The sequence below is a fragment of the Venturia canescens genome, chromosome 7 (genome assembly GCF_019457755.1).
Source record: "Venturia canescens isolate UGA chromosome 7, ASM1945775v1, whole genome shotgun sequence".
NCBI lineage: Eukaryota > Metazoa > Arthropoda > Insecta > Hymenoptera > Ichneumonidae > Venturia > Venturia canescens.
In genome coordinates, this window is record NC_057427.1 from 14,816,453 (window position 1) to 14,833,785 (window position 17,333).

Sequence of the window (17,333 nt, forward strand, 5' to 3'; positions counted from 1 at the left end):
GGAGCTATATATTTCCTCTCCAGTGGGCGTGAAAAAGGTTAGAATCATTAACATTTTGGAGGAAAGAACAGTTTTGAACGATTTTAACCTCACTCTCAGCACAAAAACATTGCATAGAGTCCCTGACAATAAGTTTGAGATTAATTAGTTCTTTTCTTTTCTACAGTGCAAAATGTCGAAATACGTTAATTTGGCGAAAGTCACAAGCAATTATGCAACGAGAATGAATCGTCTGAGCAATCGTATTTTCGGTGAAGTAGCTAGACCAACAAATTCGAAATCTATGAAAGTCGTCAAATTGTTCAGTGAAGAGCCTATCAATAAACGTAAGAACATCGTTGACTATTATCCACGGCATCCCGAGATTGGATGGTTAATGAGAAATTTACGTTTTTACGGTCTTTTCCGAGACGAACATCAAGATTGGAAAGATGAGTTTGAAAGGTTAAGAGTTTTACGTGGCAAGCCAAAAATAAAGAAGGGCGATCAACTGATTGGGAAAAAGAAAAAAATGGCAGCTAGTGGTCAGATTTAAGTCTTATTATCATTATTCAGAATAAATTTCTTCGTAAAAGTAATGATCTGTTGTTTTGGTTTTAAATTTTCATCAAATTTTTGTTCCATAAAAACTGTATTTATTATTTTTATATACCACATAAATTGTTCATTCAAATTCAGAGACGAACAGATGATTAAATCCTTTTATTGCTCATTCAAATTTCAATTAAATTAATTTCATCCCTAAATATTCTCAAAGCTTTGCTCTTTGTCTTATATTGTGATATACTTTGTGTTCCCGATAGATAACTGATTGTATTTTCAATGTGTTAAAAAACGTTCTTTAAAAGCAAGTAAAGGTTACTGTATGATTATCATTCTTAGACATGCCTATTGGCTAGTGGAAAAAAAAAATTCCATTGCCACTTTTTAGAACTCACACTTCCAAATATTTATGAGGGTTGTTTCCAATAAATTTGTGTATCACATTAATGAACTAGCTTAAAGGTCATTGTTTTTATATACGAACAATTACAAGAACATTTCATTGATGTGGAAAAAATGCATATTCGTGTAACAGCAAAATACAAATATAATACAAAATTTTTTAATCTGAAAATAATGTATGAAGGTGTGTTTAAGATGCAAATAATTAAATTTATCAAATGAGGATGTCGACGATAGCCACAAAGTAGATTGTGTATAAAATCTGAAAATGTCCATTACGTAAGACACTCGTGGAAGAATAGGAGGTTTGGAAATCATCAATTCCATCAGGCATGATGAGTTCAATATCATCCAAATTTCCAGGTCCTCGAACGATATTGCGATCATAATTCACTTTTAAGGATTTGTGATTAACTCGAGCAATATTTTTATGTTCCGATGGCACAGCTATGTGTTTGTCCATCGTACTTTCAAAATGATAAGGATCCATTTTACCAATTTCACGATATTGGCTTAATTCTTTCTCCCGAACGCGAACAACATCAAAGTTTTGTACAATTCTTGAATCCTCCAGATCAGAAATTTTTGAATAATCATCAACTTTTCGTTTTGATTCGCTAGTAAACGGATTATGTTTGTTAGATTTCCAAGATAAATCATAAGCAGTGTCCTCAGGTTCCTCCGAGTCAGAGTGAATAAATTGTTTCCGCTTCAATCCCTGATCCGTAGAGTTCCTAATTCTTGGCAGCTGCATATCATCGTCTATATGTATGTTACGATCACAAGCCCTGGTTGAACTCCCCATACCACTTTCCCACTCTTCGGTATCTTTGTTGCCAAAAATGAGATCCCCCATCCAAGATCTGAATATGCTGACACCAAGGTAAGTTGGAAGACCGCCGCACTCCAGGGAATAATTGGACCAAGATGCTATTCCAAGAAGAATCATTCTTTGATACTGATCTTCGCAAACAACCGGTGAGCCTGGATTCCCTGCACAAGCTCGTATACCGTTATCGTCTTCGACCATAGTGCAAAAAACGTTTTTAAAACTGGCGTTACCCTCGTGCATGTACAAACAAACGCGCCATGAATTCAACAAGACCTGACTGTACTGTATCGGTTTAGCGTGAACTTTCGAGGAAGGTGCTACAGTGCTTTGCCAACCAAATATCAGGCAAGATTTATAATCTTCGTCAAGCCTCATGGGGGCTATGTGCAGCAGACGTATTTTAGGATCGCACATGTCGAAGGCCTTAACGAGTTTCAACAGTGCTATGTTGTTGTCGTAATCCCGAAATTTTGAATATCCACGAAATTGTGGATAAATGTAGGTGGCTTTGACACTGACAGTTTGATTCGAGCCTGTTCCGTTCAAGCCAGTCGCATAGAGCTCAATTGACTGTACATCAAATTGAAGAGAAATGATAATGGAAGTATTCAACGAAATAAATGATCTTCGTGTTATCTCAATATGGATTTTCATAACAAAATTTTCGTAATGAAATTTAAGCAGTTCTTACGTTTCTTTTATACTGTACACACTGAGCTGCAGTAAGAACCCAATCCGGCGTTATAAGAACTCCGCCGCATGGCGATATCGTGTGAAATTGTATCAACCATGGAAATTGACCGTTACGAACACGAGTCCCGCGCAAAAGACTTCCTTGGAACTCTTTCATGTTCAACAGTAATAATATGAGCAATAAATACTTTGGCATAATTTTCTTTTTTTTTTGACACCCGAGGAACCGTAGAAATGGAAGGTTATCGATGCTTGCTTGTTTTCAGACTCTTCAGTTCGAAATAAAATTGTGTGTGTGTGTGTGTGTGCGCGCGTGTGTAATTTCTCAATACCTGGATCGTTCATAAAAAATAACGTAGTACTGTATATCTGCATATGGCACACATATTTGTCATGCTAGTCTTATTGTTTGAGGTGGCTGTTTCAGAAATCCGTTCTTGTTATTTTTATAAATCAATTTTGGTATTTTTCGATCTTTCCTTCAAAGTTTTCTTGTTGTCTTTGCCTTCCTTCTTTTTTTTCTGTTTTTTGACTTTTGTTTTTTCGACTTCTCCGCTGTCACCTTTTTCATTTAAGCACGAATCATCTTCACCTTTTAATGCTCTTTCGGAACACAGATATCTGCAATTTTACATGTTTGTGATTAATGCAGTTCTTCAAGCTTTTAAATAAATATTGAAATATTTACCGGGTGAGAGGCACAGCACCCTCATTGTTGTAGTACCAATCTTCTATGTCCGATTCATAATTCTCCAGTAGATCTTCACATTGACTTTTCAATGTTGTAATTTCAACGGAAGGTTTATCCCATAATTCATAAGGTATGCCTAGTTCCACTTTGACTCCTTTATCTCTGAAATGTTGTGGAAATCACATAGTTTTGAAAAAAACTGTGTGCAAATTATATGGAAATATACTTAATACAGAAATTACCGTACACAAGACCGTGCAAAGTTTTGAAAGTCTGACTCATGCCTTTTGAGAATCTTGAACTGTCATCACGTTCTTTGTGAATATTGTATTCTAATATTCGATCACAAATGTTTTCCAGCGATTCTACTAGTCGCAATTCACTGCAAAATTAATAATATAACAATGTACATGTTTACAATTATTTTCAGCTTGCTACTTATAACAAATTCTCTTCATAAACACACGATTTTCTATATTCTTTCTTCTTCTTTGGCATAACATCGTCAATGGAATATCCGATTTCAAGAACATCACGAGATTTTCCTGTCTCGTCAAGTCTCATTTCCAACTCACGCGCAACAACTTTGCACACTGAAAAAAAAGGTTAAATGTTGAAATTCAAATTCTAAAGAATTTAACTCTATAGATCTTTAGTTGATTTTTGAATGGTTAGAATTTGAAAAATCAAATTATTAAACGAGAGCTTTTTTTTTCCATTATCAACAATTTTTCGGTACATAAACTTACAAGTAATTTGTAAAGAAACAACGGTTTTGAAAACACAAGCATTGAAAAACACAAAAGAGAACGATAATTTTATACTATTCAAATTTTTGAATTCTCTGTCTAATTTACCTTCACAATTGTTTGCATATTTTACACCTTCTGCTTCTTCGGGTCCGCCTGATACAGCACTAATGGCTAATAAGTTGAGAAACAACAAAGGCCTCATATTAAAGAACCAATGGAGCACAAAGATTTATAGGTTACGCTTAACCGATTCCTTTTCTTTTGCGTTCGATCCTGATTTAATTAACTAGCTAGAATCGTATGATTTGTGATTTGTGTCATGAGCTGGACAGGTTCACGTGTTCGCGTTTCATTGGGTCATAATTCCAGAATCACCACTTCCCAAAATTATCTCATTTGTGTTATCAAACACTTGCTGGACCATAAACAAAAAACAACATGCGATAATATATTTACCATATATTTACCAAAGATGTCAGCGGAGTGTGCGCGGAAAAGTCGTCAATTGCAAAGGCGGGAAATTTGAATTATTTCAAAGCGATGTGACACCCGACCACTAAAATTTTGAAAAAAATATATTTTTCAAACCGTTGGATTGATAAAAGTAAAATTTTTCGAAAATAATGATCGAAAAGCACTGAAAAGATGGATTATGCTTGCAATGTAAACATTAATTCGTACTACATTTCGCTATAATTAAGAACGATTTACAGCGACATTGACTCACTTTATTCCGAGAAAGCTAATTTTTTTTTCCAACGCTGCGATTGTTCAAAACAAAATTTGTTCAAACAAGAATGTGAGAATACAAAAAAGAAATGATTACTATACAAAACGTGTATCAAACCGTTATTTAATTATAATTATAATTGACGAATGACGGAGGGATAGTAACGAATCCGTGACACTTTTTAGTATTAACGCCTCAACGAATTGTTTTGTATTAATTACAGTAATATTTCATTCAATTTCACTTCTCAAACGTCATTGTAATCATTATAAGTATTATTTGTATATTTCAAGTGGTATATTCGGTGAAGTCGTCCATGTGAACCCGTTTGTTGGATCTAGGGGAAACCTCATCGGACGAACCCTCGGCGTTGTTACTCGATAGTTCTTGAATCACCCGATTCCTCAGTCGTTTTATATGCCGAAGACGTTCCAACCAATTGGAGGCATAAGGGTTTTGTCCATTTTGTTTCAATGACGATGAAACCATTGAAGCAAGCTGCACAAAAATCATTTAAAAATAAGTATGCTGCTGATAATTTTCTCAAGCCAATCGAACAATGGGGCAATTATTACGTTTGCATGAAGAGCTAGCTGCCGCGAAAGGATCGCGAGATTCTGATCGGATATGATCTTTGGCTCGCTGTGACCAATGTGTTCTGCGAGTTCCTCTCTCGCTTGTACCGTCACTTGATTAGTCCCGTGATCCAGTGGTTGAATTATTACACATGCATAATTGAACTGGCCCTGAAAACGGAGAATGCGGTGCATAACTTATTTGTTTTGTAAAACGTAAATTGAAACAAAACTAAGTTTTTCAATATATTCATTTTTTCAAAAATAATGACACATTTTTCAAAAGATTCTATGCATATTTCTATCAATAATCAAGAACGTATGATTGAAAAAAAATCTGAAGACTGAATCGTTATGAGCAAAAGGCACTTTAAAAAAGTTTTAAAAATAGTTAGGTTGAGTGTCGAACAAACGTCAGTATTTGTTGATAGATTTTGTGAAAATAGTGGAAGAAAAAGGACTGCTGTACCTTGACCGTTTGTATATTGTAAGGTTCGCCACTTTCGTTGTAGACGACACTGACGTAATTGTTTCCTATGTGCTGTTTTTTGGATGTACATTTAGGATCGCTCAGTTTAGTAGGCATAAGAGTGGCAACATGAAACGCCACTTGCGTCACGTCATCTTGCCATATGTAAGCGAAATTACCGTTTTCCCCATTGCGATCAAGTCCGCCGAGGAAAACGTTTTCATCGACGTCTTTGAGACGTACGAGGGTACCAAGGCGCTGAAGAAATTCGGTGTATCTCAACGAGCCATGGTGATTTGCGAGTATTTCAACTTCGTTCGAAGCTTGCCCCGGACCTACGTACAGCACGCCAATTTTGTGAGTCTCGTAAGGCTGTATTCTGTCAAGATTCGTAACTGCTCTTTGTACCGCCGTTGTTCGTGGCACAAGCAATGGTTTTTCCGTTGTCGTGCCGAAATGAGCAGCATGATACAATTGTAGAAACACGAAACTGCGAAGAAAAATGAAGAAAGTTAGTGGGGTTTTACGGTCAGACATTTTTTGAGACCGAAAGTTCAAAAAAAACCTACTTGTTATTTATTCTTTTGCTAATGCTTGCAATGACTGATGAAAAATTTGAAGAAATCATGAAAAAAGGACTAACAGATTTTTTAGCTCCAACAATTCCATATTCAAGAAATATGTAGCTTTCAAAAGTCCAATGTTGAAATTATTCTTTCGAGTTATTTTTAAGCACCGGATAAGCTCACTTTGCATTAATGTTTCAACAATTTTCACCTGGGATTGATGCCAGTTCGTGAGGTATCTTTGACGCGAGGTGAATTTCCCCGTCTAACATTATCCCATTCCCGGGATTGTTTGACTGGACTCATGACGGAAATTGTGTGGCCTCTATCGCGAAAAGCAATTGGAGGCAGATTTGACGGATCGGGCCTCTCATCCTTCTGTTGGTTTCAAAAATCACACAGTCAATATCATCCGCAATAAATACTTAGTTTCAATAACGACAGATTCGAATAGCATTTGACTCGGGAAATGAAATTTTTACCTTATCAATCACATAACTTCGACCAATCGGTGGTTTTGTATCGATCGTTAACGATTGTTTGAGGCTCAATTCACTGACTCGCGAATACAACTGTGTCGGTGATTGTGGTGGTTTTCCAACGATATTTTGCAGCTGTGCTGTTCTATTCTGAACCGTTAGAAAATTTGCTGGAGGCTGGTGAATAAAAGAAATTTCAAAGAAGATTTAAAACGATATAAAATAATAAAATTTGAATTGTAATCCGCAGTTCTTAAAGTGTCTCGATTATTCCGAATAACATAATTGACTCGTAAAAATGGAAATTTTCAGAGGCGAAAGAAGGAATGGATGTTACAACCTGCGCGGCTGTAGGCGAAGGTGGTACGGTATTACTGGTTGCAGAATTAGAGTTTTGTACAGCGTGAGTAGCTCCCGGATAAGATCGTTGAGATCTCAAACCGCTGGGATGATCGGTCGTTTGTTCTGTGGATGGTGGAGTCGTTCCCATTCCCGATATTTCTTCGGGTATGGCTTCGCAACTGACCCTAAGATTATTAAATTCATTAATTAATTAAATAGTAAACATAGTTTTTCGGAGTTTTTGATTCCTTTCAAGGTTTGATATCCAAGAAAAGGGTAGCGTTGCATTTGTACCTCATATCTTTGGTATAGACGTTCTTGGCGTGTTTTTTTAGTTCAGCATCAAGTTTAACATCAAAATCATTCGACGCTGATTCCGTTTGTTGCAAAATTAATTTGTCTTTGTTCAGGAAAGGATTTTTCCAGTTGGCGCTCATCTCTGGACTGGAATTTGAACGCCGAACAGGGTTTCTTGATTTTCGGGTTTCTGTACGGGCCAAATATGAGGAATGCTAGTAGAGTTTGTCCAAGAATTATCAACAGAATTGAATATACGATATATTGGGTGGATTTTTTGAAATTACCCTCGTCACCCTCTTCGAGGCTCTCCAGACTGTCACGAGAACTCTGTCGCGAAGGACTGGGTCGCGATGGTGAACCGGGTATCGCAATCGGACCACTCGTCGAAGTAATTGATGAATTTGATGCCGAATATGCGACCGATTTCGACGAAGAGATCTCCCGATCGCTTTGCAATTGTTCCGAATTGGCATCCTGTTTTCAAGCGATTTTGTATTAGCGATCGTTTCATTTTTCTACATTTGCTTCGCATTCGTTTTGGAAACAATGACTGCAAATTATAATACTCATTTTCTTAATATATTAAATATTGAATACTGAATTTCATTGAACGAAACTTTATCGGTGGGAAAAAAACAATGCGAAGGGTAAAGAGAAAAAAAGACCTTTCGTACTTCTGTAATATCCTCGTTGATTTGAAAATCAATAACTATTTCTTGACTAGTATTCGTCGATAGTTCCGGAGTTGGCATGTAAAGCGCTGTAACGTCGTGGATTGGAAAGTCCTGTGGAACGTCGAATTGCATGGTATTTTGAATGCGCATCGTCCAGGACATGTCACCGGTCGGACGACGGACGTAAATTTCCGCCCAACCTTGACACCAGCATGCGCACGGTACGTGTTCCTCGTGTTTTTCGCTGGCTAAAATTTGTGCCAGTTTCGTCGATTCTCCGTTGTCCGGTCTTTCAGGTTTGTCAAGCGTCATATCGCGCTTGACGGATTCTACGTCATCGAGAAACTTTTTCGAATCCTCTGTTGGCGAATTAGCCGCGGTATTCGCGGTGCTCGAACCAGTGTGACCGCTCGATGACTGTCGAGATAATTTATTATCATCCTTTCCACCCTGATTTGAAATTACACAAAATGTTTTATCGCAATTTGAAAAAATTTTCCGATTGCCACTGGTCTATGATATCCAGTGGTCATTTGTTACACAAATTTTTCAATTTTCAATCAATCTTTTGTATGAATGGAAATCCAATGTATCTGTTACGTTTCAATGGTTTTGTAACACTTGGTTCCATTGATAAATGCCATTTATAACCAAAATTGAGTTTCATTTTATAATCGTTCGCCAAGAAAAAAACTGTTCGAGGTTTATATTTTGATCAAGTTTTTTCTAATAACTTCGTTATCTATTCATAAAATCAAAGTTTAATAGTTCCACGTAAAATTTATTTTAGGAATATAACTTCGCAAGGTTGAAGCTAGACGCTTTATCCATAACAATTAAATTCTTGTCTCGCGTTAATTGAATAAACCACACAGTATTCATGACATAACATTGAAAAATTTTGCATTATAATCGCGGAAACACTGCAATGCGTAATATTTATACGAATGTGAATGTGAAATTCGGTTTACCTCCGTACTGGAGGTTTTTCGAGAAGACGACCCAATAGCTTTGTTATGATCCGGACTCGAAGGAGCCGCTTTGCAAGCAGCCCAACAATTGTCGCAGAGACCGTTCCTCATCGCTTTGTTGCTGCAGCCGCTAGTCGTAACGGTAATGAGCCGATTACCCAGGAGCCACGTCATCGACTGACCTTCTTTAAGCAAAAAATCAGCTGCCGGAAGTCTTTTGGGTCGTGCCGTGTACGTCGAGAAAGTATAACGGGCCATTAAATCGATGCACGTCTCGGTAAGTTCGACGTGAAAAGTCATTAGAGCTTCGTCAATAGGCGGCTTCAAATCCAACGTACGACCTTCTCCTATCATTCGATTTGACATGATCGGCCTTTCACGACGACCTCGACTCCCTTGCTCGGTTAAACTCGAGCTCCGTTTTCTGTTCGACGAATCCTCGTTTATCAGACTAAAGTCGGGCTTTATCAGGTGTCCCTCTTCGAAAGGTACCAGAACGTTTGCTTTGAGACCCTATTTTGTCAAAATAACGAGGTGGAAAAAGTTAAAAATTGTATTATTAGTTACTTGGGGTCAATTTGCTTTAATTTACTCACCGTTGTGATGAACTTAACAAAATCACGGCGAAATGGCAATCGACACTTTAGAAACCATACAGCTATAACGTGATGAGCCAACGAAACCGTATAATGATTGTACTTGAATGGATTTGTATAAGGCAATAAAATAGCGAATACCGACATGTACTGATCCCCGATGAAACTGGCGAAAACTTTAGGCAATCTGGTGAGAGCTGAAATTCAATATCTGTTAATTAAACTGTGAGCCCAATGACACGGAAATTTTCTACTTTATGCGAATTCACGCATATACTTACTCGATAAAAACTCTAAAATAGGTATGGCAATGTGTACGGTCGCAGAAATTTTCGACAGATTGAGTAGAACTTCGGTTAAAAGTTTATTCATAGCGTCCCGCATCTCCAACGTACAAGTTGTTAAACTCGTTACGCACTGGCTGGCGCATCGAGCGGTCAATCCGACCTGCGAGAGGATTCCAATTTTTTTATTAACCTCAGTTTATCGAGGACCAAGTGAATGGTATTGAAAAATCTCTCAATTATTTAGTGCTTACCTCCAAACATTTGATCAAACGTTGTTGTAAAGAGGGCTCGAGATGAGCGTGATAAGAAGCGAGTGACGCGAGCACGGGGAATACGTGAACTCGAAATTCCGAAACAGTGAATTTTGGAGGCACGTTGTAGAGAGACTCCGGAAGTCTGAGATTCTTGTCGCTCACCTTTGACGGAACAAAAGTTTCATTGAGTTTTATGACACTGTTTGGAAATTACTATCGTTGGATAACTATCTGAAATATTACCATACAACAGAGAGCAGCAGCAAGATAATCGATGTCATTGCTGTGTCGCGAAAGTATCAAAGCTCTGTTCTGCATAACTTGTGGCATTTCTTTCAAAATGAGCTGCAGCACTTTCCAATCCTTTTCGAGTTTTATGCACGATATAACAGCTTTACAAGCGTGTGCCAGCGACAGATGTGTTATTTGACAGGATATGTGTTGAAGAGGAGCCGGACTAACGGGCGGTGGACTGCTGCCGCCACCGCTTGAATTGAGTCTCTCCAGTGGCGCGTGCTCGAGGACTAGATAAGGGCTAAAACGTGTTACGACACCGCTCGTTCCATCCGGAAATCCGAGATGATAGAGAGAATTGGCACGAATTTTTAAGAAAAACTCGAAAATCTAAAACAAAAGTATATGATTGAAAAAATCTAACGGAAATTTCGCGCAAATAGGTTGAAACTCAGTTTGAGTGTAGCTGCCTAATGAATTGAATGAGACAAGGATCAACGAATACTTACTAAATAACGAATGGTGGGTACTTCATGAAAAATTGAGGTATCTCTGTAGTGTTGTTCAAGGTGATTGACCAATACTTTGTAAGCACGGATAGCGTGACTCGATGGTAAATGGTACAACTTAGCAGTGAGTATTTTGATAACCCCGACAACTGCGGTTTTAACATCTTTGACATCGGCTTCGACGGTGATGGGTGTATTTTCCGAGACAAAAGGTTTATTTATGACTTTCTCGAGAATATCGAGTAGCTCGAGGCACCTTTTGGTCTCGCATTCGAGGCAAAGATCAACGAGTAAATAGGCGGCAACGTTTCGGATGGTAATATCAGGATCCATGTCGACGTGTTGCATGTAAGGTAGAACGATTCTCTCAACGAGCTCGTCTTCGTATCTCGATCTATTGACTTGTATGACGTTGGTAAGTACGTCGATAACTTTGCCCCGTATATTGGTGCGAGTCTCATTCTTGTAGTAACGTTCCATCAGAGTCGCCAATTTAGCTTGCCAAAGATAATGCGTTGGACCGATTTCCGAGGCGCGGTAGTCGATGAGCTTGTGTATAGAAGACTCGGGACGCGAATCCGAGCATCTTTCGACAAGCTCATAAAACCGTTGTCTGCAACCGTTGTACTGCGAATTATCCAAGAGGTGTTCGATGCTGTTTATCGTCTCGTGCAAGCTTGCGAATACTTGTTTCGTAGCAGGCTGATTGCTCGTTTCGGTATGCGTGATGACTTTCTCGATGATATCGAGTATTATGCTCCACGTTGGCTCTTGTAATTCAACCCCGTATTTGTTCACCAAGCGTTGTATCGAGAGGGTTACTTCGTACATGACAATTGGATGATTACATTCGAGGGCTTGATTGAAAGACGGCAGTACCGAGGTAGGCGTACATTTCAATTTGGGTATTCTGTGAGTACCCCATAGGCCCATGTTTACGTAAAAAACAGCACCGCGCAGGAGGTAGGCATCGCGTTGAAAGTTTGGATCTTGTAGCAAACGACACATTGTGTGAAGGGCTGAATGTCCCATATGCGTTCCTAATAATTTCCGCATTATTTTCCAGCTTATCTGACAATAAGTCTCGACGTTTACGCTACGACAAAGCGCAGTTATAAACGTCTGCAAAGAATCTGATTGTAAATTTATGTTGTAACCGACTATGGTGTCCAAAGTCTCGAGACATCCCGATACCACTTCTGTACTGTTGCTGTTGTAACACAAGTGACATATGTACTGTACAAGTCCCGATACAATGTCTTCGTCTATATACGCCGAATTATATTTTATCACGTTGACCAGTAGAGATAAAAAATCAGCTCCCCTTTTTCCATCGTCCGCCGTTACGCTTGGCATCCATTCGAGCAAAAATGGACCCATTCTCTCCTCCAAATGCAATATTACCTTGCCATTTTCTGTTAAGCTCTGTAGTAATTCCAAACGTGGTCCTATGTCATCGCCAATCTCGTGATCCCTCACCACCATGAAAAATTTCACTCTCATTAAAGATGATAATTTACTGTATTGTCCTTGAACCAGACATCGAAGAAAATTCAATGTCACGTGCCTGTGCTCTTTGGCAATGTCTTTGCCCAACAAATCTTGCACGAGATTCCACATTCTCTCGACAGTTCCCTGGTCCAATGAAAAGAAGGCATCAACATAGAACCAATTGTTACAGACGCTGCGCTTTAAGATCAAGTTTTAAAGATCTATCGAACTTTTCTCATTCTTTTAAAATATCATTCTGCAAAGGACTAAATTCAACTTACATATTCAAAACGTTTGCTATAATAGTATCAAAGTACTCGTTTCTAGGTCCTCTCTTAGTCTCTAAAGTTACTAGTACATTTTTTGATAAAACTCGTTCAGCTTGCGCTGGTTTACTTGCAAAATTATAGACACATGTTTATCACGGTTCCTTACATCTTCCCATTGATGGTTAAGCACTCCTTCGCACAGATCCTTGATTGCTTTGGCTCGATGATTTACAGGGCTCTCCGATCCAATTTCTTTCTCAATATCATTTGTCAGAACAAAATCTTCTCTGCTTCTGTAATTACCTGCGACGGTGTTGAAAAAAAAATAATAGTATAAATGTAAACAAAGCATTAACCGATGAGTTCTCAACTTATCACTTGTTCCAGAGTTAACGGTACAATTGTGTTAATACACGAAACTGAACGAAATTTGAATGAGCAAAGGTAGATTGTTACGCAGAGGAGAATCTACACGCTGGTTGAATTAGTACTAGTTTTTCTGAAATTTTTTCTAACACACTTTTAGTTTGACATAAAATTTCAAATGAAAAAAATCAATGAGAATATTTCTGTTTTGAAAAATTATTTATAAAATGATGAGGAAATACGTGTTTACTCACTAAAACTCAAGCGCAAGAAATATTATCGTGAACCAAAATCTGTTGTGAAATCTTCAATTTACGTTTACACACACACAAATACATATACAGCGAGACGAACAAAAAAAAAGAGTAGGTTACCTCTGTTGATGCGGAACCATTGTTTCAATTTGTCTAACGTCTTGTTATCTTTATCCTTCGAACTCATTTTTGACATTGTCACATGGTCCGGTATTTTTTTGTTTTTGTTTTGTATTTTTTCAGAAAAGCACGATTAATAACAACGGCTGAACTAGGTTCACTATTACTGTTCGATCACACACCACTGTATCCCGGCAAGGGACATGTCAAAAGTCAAAAGTATAGGGTAAATTCTGATGAGTGGGGGGCAATCATGTGAGAGAAAAAACAAGATAGAAAGAGATAGAGAAAAAGGTGCACGGCGCAACAACCAATAGAATAGTAAGCGGAAGATACCTATAGCGATATCTTGCATGCTTATGCTCAAAGCTTCGACATGAATATTCGGTCGATAGCTTACCGACCGATAAAATTATTTGAATTTCATATACCGTTTTCGGTGAGGGGAAATTTATACTGATGTAACAAAAACTGTGATAGTTTTTTTTTCATATTCTTTCCATTGAAAAAACCCTCACTATTCCATATGTATGCCGCAAACTCTAATATCGCAAAGCTGATATACAGTTGAAAATTTATTTAGCACTAATCTGTCCTATTTTAACTGTATCATTTTCCTGTAATCCTATATAAAAGGAAAAAATAACGCTACGTTATGAATAAATCAAAGTAAATTCAATTATCTGATTGTCAATAGAGTCGAATTACACACAATGAAATGGAGAAATGAAGAATACGATTGATGAGACTGTGTTCATTTTCATGAGTTTCGGGAATGTTCACAGAGCCCGCACCCGCGTATATGTATTCGGCAGACGAAGTCGTCGCACGCACCGTTGACATTGACTTTGTCATATATATATGCATATTTCGTGATCTCTGTATCTCTATATATGCATACATATGGTTACGGTTTTAAATATAACGTATACGAAATATATGTATATATCCTATTAGTAATTCCCGACGGCACGCCGTGTTGTGGACTACTTCTTCGGCGCATACTGACACCAAATCCCATATCCAAGCACCATCGTCGTGGAGAAAGATACTTTTTGTCTGAGAAAGAGAGCGAGAGAGAAAGAGTACAAGGCGAAGAAGAAGAAGAATAAATTTGAAACGTTACAGAGTCGTTTTCGTTCGATCGAACAATATATATTGAAGCTCACATTCTCCTTTTCCCCCAAAGTCATGTTCGAATGATGGGTCTATACCGTAGCTTTCCCAACCTCACTCTGGAGAATATGATAAAAAGAAATTAAGGTAACTACTGTACTGCGCATGCTAGTCAAATGAGTGCTAAATTTTCAAAACGCTTTTAGACCAAGTTTAACTTGGTCTAAAATGTATTGATTAAATGTATCGTTAGTGGATTTGTATTACAGCATATCTTATTAACATGTTAAAATAATAAAAACGATAGTTTTGTAAAACCATCGACTGACAAATGCAAATTTCCATGCTGACACATTTTCACTGGTATTTTTCGAAGAATTATCTGCGTTTTTTCATCGATTTTATTGCAACAAGTCTCATTCATGTTCTTCTACGAATCCACCATGCAGTTGTTTTTTCAAGTTGATCGTTTCACTGTTACAGCTAATTATTCATTAAGTGAAAAAACTTTTTCATTCATAATTTCTGAAGGAATGGATTAAAGAAAAATCTACGTAGTGAATTCGTAGAGGATAACGAGACAATAAAATCGGTTAAAAAACGCAGATGATTGTTTGAAAAATACCTATGAAAATGTGTCATCATGGAAATTTGCATTTATCAGTTGATGGTTTTGCAAACTATAATTTTTAATATTTTTTCACGTTAATAAAATATAGCACAAAAAATGTGCTAATAAAAATTTAGCACTCATTTGACTAGCATGCTCTACAGGAGTTACCTTAAGATTGTGCGTGCTGGTAAATTAGAAAAATGGGTTCAGACATCGAAAATGAGTTTCTACATTTTTTTCTCGTTGCGTGTATATCGAGCGCGAACAATTCGGACACAGGCGACCGTGTGAAATCGAACGGTAGAGGTGAAGGACGAGAGTTGACGCGACGTGCTCGGTCCCCTGTGTGTGCTCTTTTCGATGGAATTTTCGGTTCGCGATGAAGATTTAAAAAACCTGTATAGTTTCTAACGTCTCGTTAACGATGAAGAATACGGTGAGGAATGAAATTAATAAAGGAATAACGAAGGCAGCAGATGAGCCAACTTATGTATAGATATGCACAAGACGGCGAAGCAAAGAGAGGCCTCATCCAAGGGGCAGAGGCTGGGCGTTTACAGTTAGACACAACGATAAATCGAGGAACAAACGGCTCGCGTTCCTTTCGCCCGGCGCTCGTCGTCGTTGATCAACGAGAACGCGGACGCCGGATACGCGAGAGTGTCCAGACCCCGATTATGGCCTACAAATGATTATTTTCGTTTAAGACTGGCAAGGGCTTTCGAATATAATTATTTAATTACGCATTCAGAACTGACAGCTTCAACAAAAAAACGTTCCATTCCACGTAAACAAAAAACTTGCTCAAACACGAGGGACGAATATATCGACACGGAGCAGTCCGAAATAATAACAACGCGCTAATTTTTTCGGTTAGGTGCTCTAACCTCTGCACACAACGCGCAGTGTGAAGAAAGGAGCGCTGACAAACATAACCAAAAACAGCAGAAGCGGAAATATCGTTCCATTTAATGAGTTTTTGTAAAATTTTTAAAAGAGGACTGCTTTTTATGTCAAATCTTTCAAGTCAGGAGATATTCAGGGTACTACTTTGCGGCAACTCGCCAAATTTTCGAAGCATTCACCGTTTCAGTTCAAGACGCATCGCAGATCGAAGCTTCCGATGTTAAAATTGCGTCTCAAGAAAATTCTCAACTACTACAGGTACGCATGACGAAGTTTTAACATTTTAATTCGACACTCAACATTTTTTTATCATTGTACGAGTTTTTATAATCCCACAAGATCGAACAATCAGTTTATCATATTATCGCGACGGGGGGCTTACAGTGGTTTCGGCAAAATCGACAAGGGCCTCTCGAATACGAGTCCTTGTATCGAAAAAAACAGAGGTCTTTTATTCTAAATAAATGCAATCTCATTCAGCATTCTTACAGAAGAATACACGACCTTGATAGAAAATGCCTGATCACGATAATCACAGTGTGCACCAAACTACGTAACATCGTAAGAAGATCTAATTTGAAAGTTGGACGAGAAAGCACGGATGCTAGGCCTCGAAGCCGGAACAAATACACCTTGCATCGACCAGATATACGTGCTTCTTTACGTTTCGATACACTATATCGACATCGCTTTGCAGTATTACCTAACCTTTCAATTCCAATGACTCGTAATTGGTTTTTTCAAGATCCAAGAAGAATATAAAAAAAATGTATTACAAAATTAAAATGAAAATCTCACTACAAATTACATTTTTGGACGTAAAGTAACGTTTATTGTATGAAAAATGATTCAGCTATCGTATCGTATCGATAAAACCATGGGATAGTTAAAACCGCATCAATCCGAGGTAGAATAAAAACATAAAAACTTGAATGAACTTTCGCTTAGTAAAAGTGGGTACGCTGAAAATTAGTCGCGACAAAAAAATTCATTCTTCATGAACGAATGTGACACGAAGAATTATGCAATGGGAAAAGTGGCGAGCGGACTTGATTGATCGATTTCGTGTGTAATGTGCAAGAGTCTGTAACCTTAATGCTCTTGCCATGCTGTGTGGCGAGTCGGAAAACGAGTGGATGGAAAAGTAAATAAAAGCAAAACCCTTGGAAAGAAAAACATGAATGCTCAATTGAAAAAATGATTTCTACAAAAAATGAAGTTACTGTAAAATTATGTTGGAATTACGACCCACAAAAATGAGGAGCAAGCTTCGTTGAACGATTTCCTCGTAAGTATCCT

The 17,333-nt window shown here is 37.9% G+C and overlaps 4 protein-coding genes across 5 annotated transcripts; 1 reads left to right on the forward strand and 3 right to left on the reverse strand.

Annotated features, from left to right (window-relative positions):
• Positions 1–172: 172 nt before the first annotated feature.
• On the forward strand, positions 173–535 carry mRpS33 (mitochondrial ribosomal protein S33). Its single transcript, XM_043423366.1, has one exon. The coding sequence runs from the start codon at positions 173–175 to the stop codon at positions 533–535; it is 363 nt and encodes a 120-aa protein (XP_043279301.1).
• A 152-nt stretch (positions 536–687) lies between these two features.
• LOC122413692 (snake venom serine protease BPA-like) lies at positions 688–2,666 on the reverse strand. The gene is made up of 2 exons (XM_043424207.1): positions 2,469–2,666; positions 688–2,347 (listed from the first exon to the last, which is right to left on the reverse strand). The coding sequence occupies exons 1-2, from the start codon at positions 2,664–2,666 to the stop codon at positions 1,160–1,162; spliced, it is 1,386 nt and encodes a 461-aa protein (XP_043280142.1). The 3' UTR covers positions 688–1,159.
• Positions 2,667–2,766: 100 nt separating this feature from the next.
• CNPYb (protein canopy b) lies at positions 2,767–4,345 on the reverse strand. The gene is made up of 5 exons (XM_043424212.1): positions 4,019–4,345; positions 3,628–3,754; positions 3,409–3,543; positions 3,159–3,323; positions 2,767–3,091 (listed from the first exon to the last, which is right to left on the reverse strand). The coding sequence occupies exons 1-5, from the start codon at positions 4,113–4,115 to the stop codon at positions 2,917–2,919; spliced, it is 699 nt and encodes a 232-aa protein (XP_043280147.1). The 5' UTR covers positions 4,116–4,345; the 3' UTR covers positions 2,767–2,916.
• A 405-nt stretch (positions 4,346–4,750) lies between these two features.
• Positions 4,751–13,617, reverse strand: gig (tuberin). 2 transcript variants are annotated; one of them, XM_043423717.1, is made up of 17 exons: positions 13,400–13,617; positions 12,826–12,962; positions 10,900–12,534; positions 10,400–10,780; positions 10,154–10,318; positions 9,897–10,062; positions 9,616–9,812; positions 9,020–9,532; positions 8,049–8,465; positions 7,659–7,848; positions 7,369–7,561; positions 7,073–7,259; positions 6,736–6,909; positions 6,465–6,631; positions 5,688–6,177; positions 5,219–5,389; positions 4,751–5,141 (listed from the first exon to the last, which is right to left on the reverse strand). In XM_043423717.1, exons 1-17 carry the CDS (start codon positions 13,473–13,475, stop codon positions 4,932–4,934), a joined length of 5,469 nt encoding a protein of 1,822 aa, XP_043279652.1. In that variant the 5' UTR covers positions 13,476–13,617; the 3' UTR covers positions 4,751–4,931. The 2 variants fall into 2 exon arrangements, with proteins under 2 accessions (XP_043279652.1, XP_043279651.1); XM_043423716.1 differs by having other exon boundaries at positions 8,049–8,498.
• Positions 13,618–17,333: the final 3,716 nt, after the last annotated feature.

Excerpts from the sequence above, each read along its gene's own strand:
- mRpS33 (XM_043423366.1), top strand. The coding sequence starts at position 173 with ATGTCGAAATACGTTAATTTGGCGAAAGTCACAAGCAATTATGCAACG.
- LOC122413692 (XM_043424207.1), bottom strand. The coding sequence starts at position 2,666 with ATGCCAAAGTATTTATTGCTCATATTATTACTGTTGAACATGAAAGAG. Across the intron at positions 2,348-2,468 it reads GTGTACAGTATAAAAGAAAC|TCAATTGAGCTCTATGCGAC; the intron begins GTAAGAACTGCT and ends TTTGATGTACAG.
- CNPYb (XM_043424212.1), bottom strand. The coding sequence starts at position 4,115 with ATGAGGCCTTTGTTGTTTCTCAACTTATTAGCCATTAGTGCTGTATCA. Across the intron at positions 3,755-4,018 it reads ATATGCAAACAATTGTGAAG|TGTGCAAAGTTGTTGCGCGT; the intron begins GTAAATTAGACA and ends CTTTTTTTTCAG. Across the intron at positions 3,324-3,408 it reads AAAACTTTGCACGGTCTTGT|AGATAAAGGAGTCAAAGTGG; the intron begins GTACGGTAATTT and ends ACAACATTTCAG.
- gig (XM_043423716.1), bottom strand. The coding sequence starts at position 13,475 with ATGTCAAAAATGAGTTCGAAGGATAAAGATAACAAGACGTTAGACAAA. Across the intron at positions 12,535-12,825 it reads TTAACCATCAATGGGAAGAT|GGAACTGTCGAGAGAATGTG; the intron begins GTAAGGAACCGT and ends TCATTGGACCAG. Across the intron at positions 6,632-6,735 it reads GAAGTTATGTGATTGATAAG|AAGGATGAGAGGCCCGATCC; the intron begins GTAAAAATTTCA and ends TGAAACCAACAG.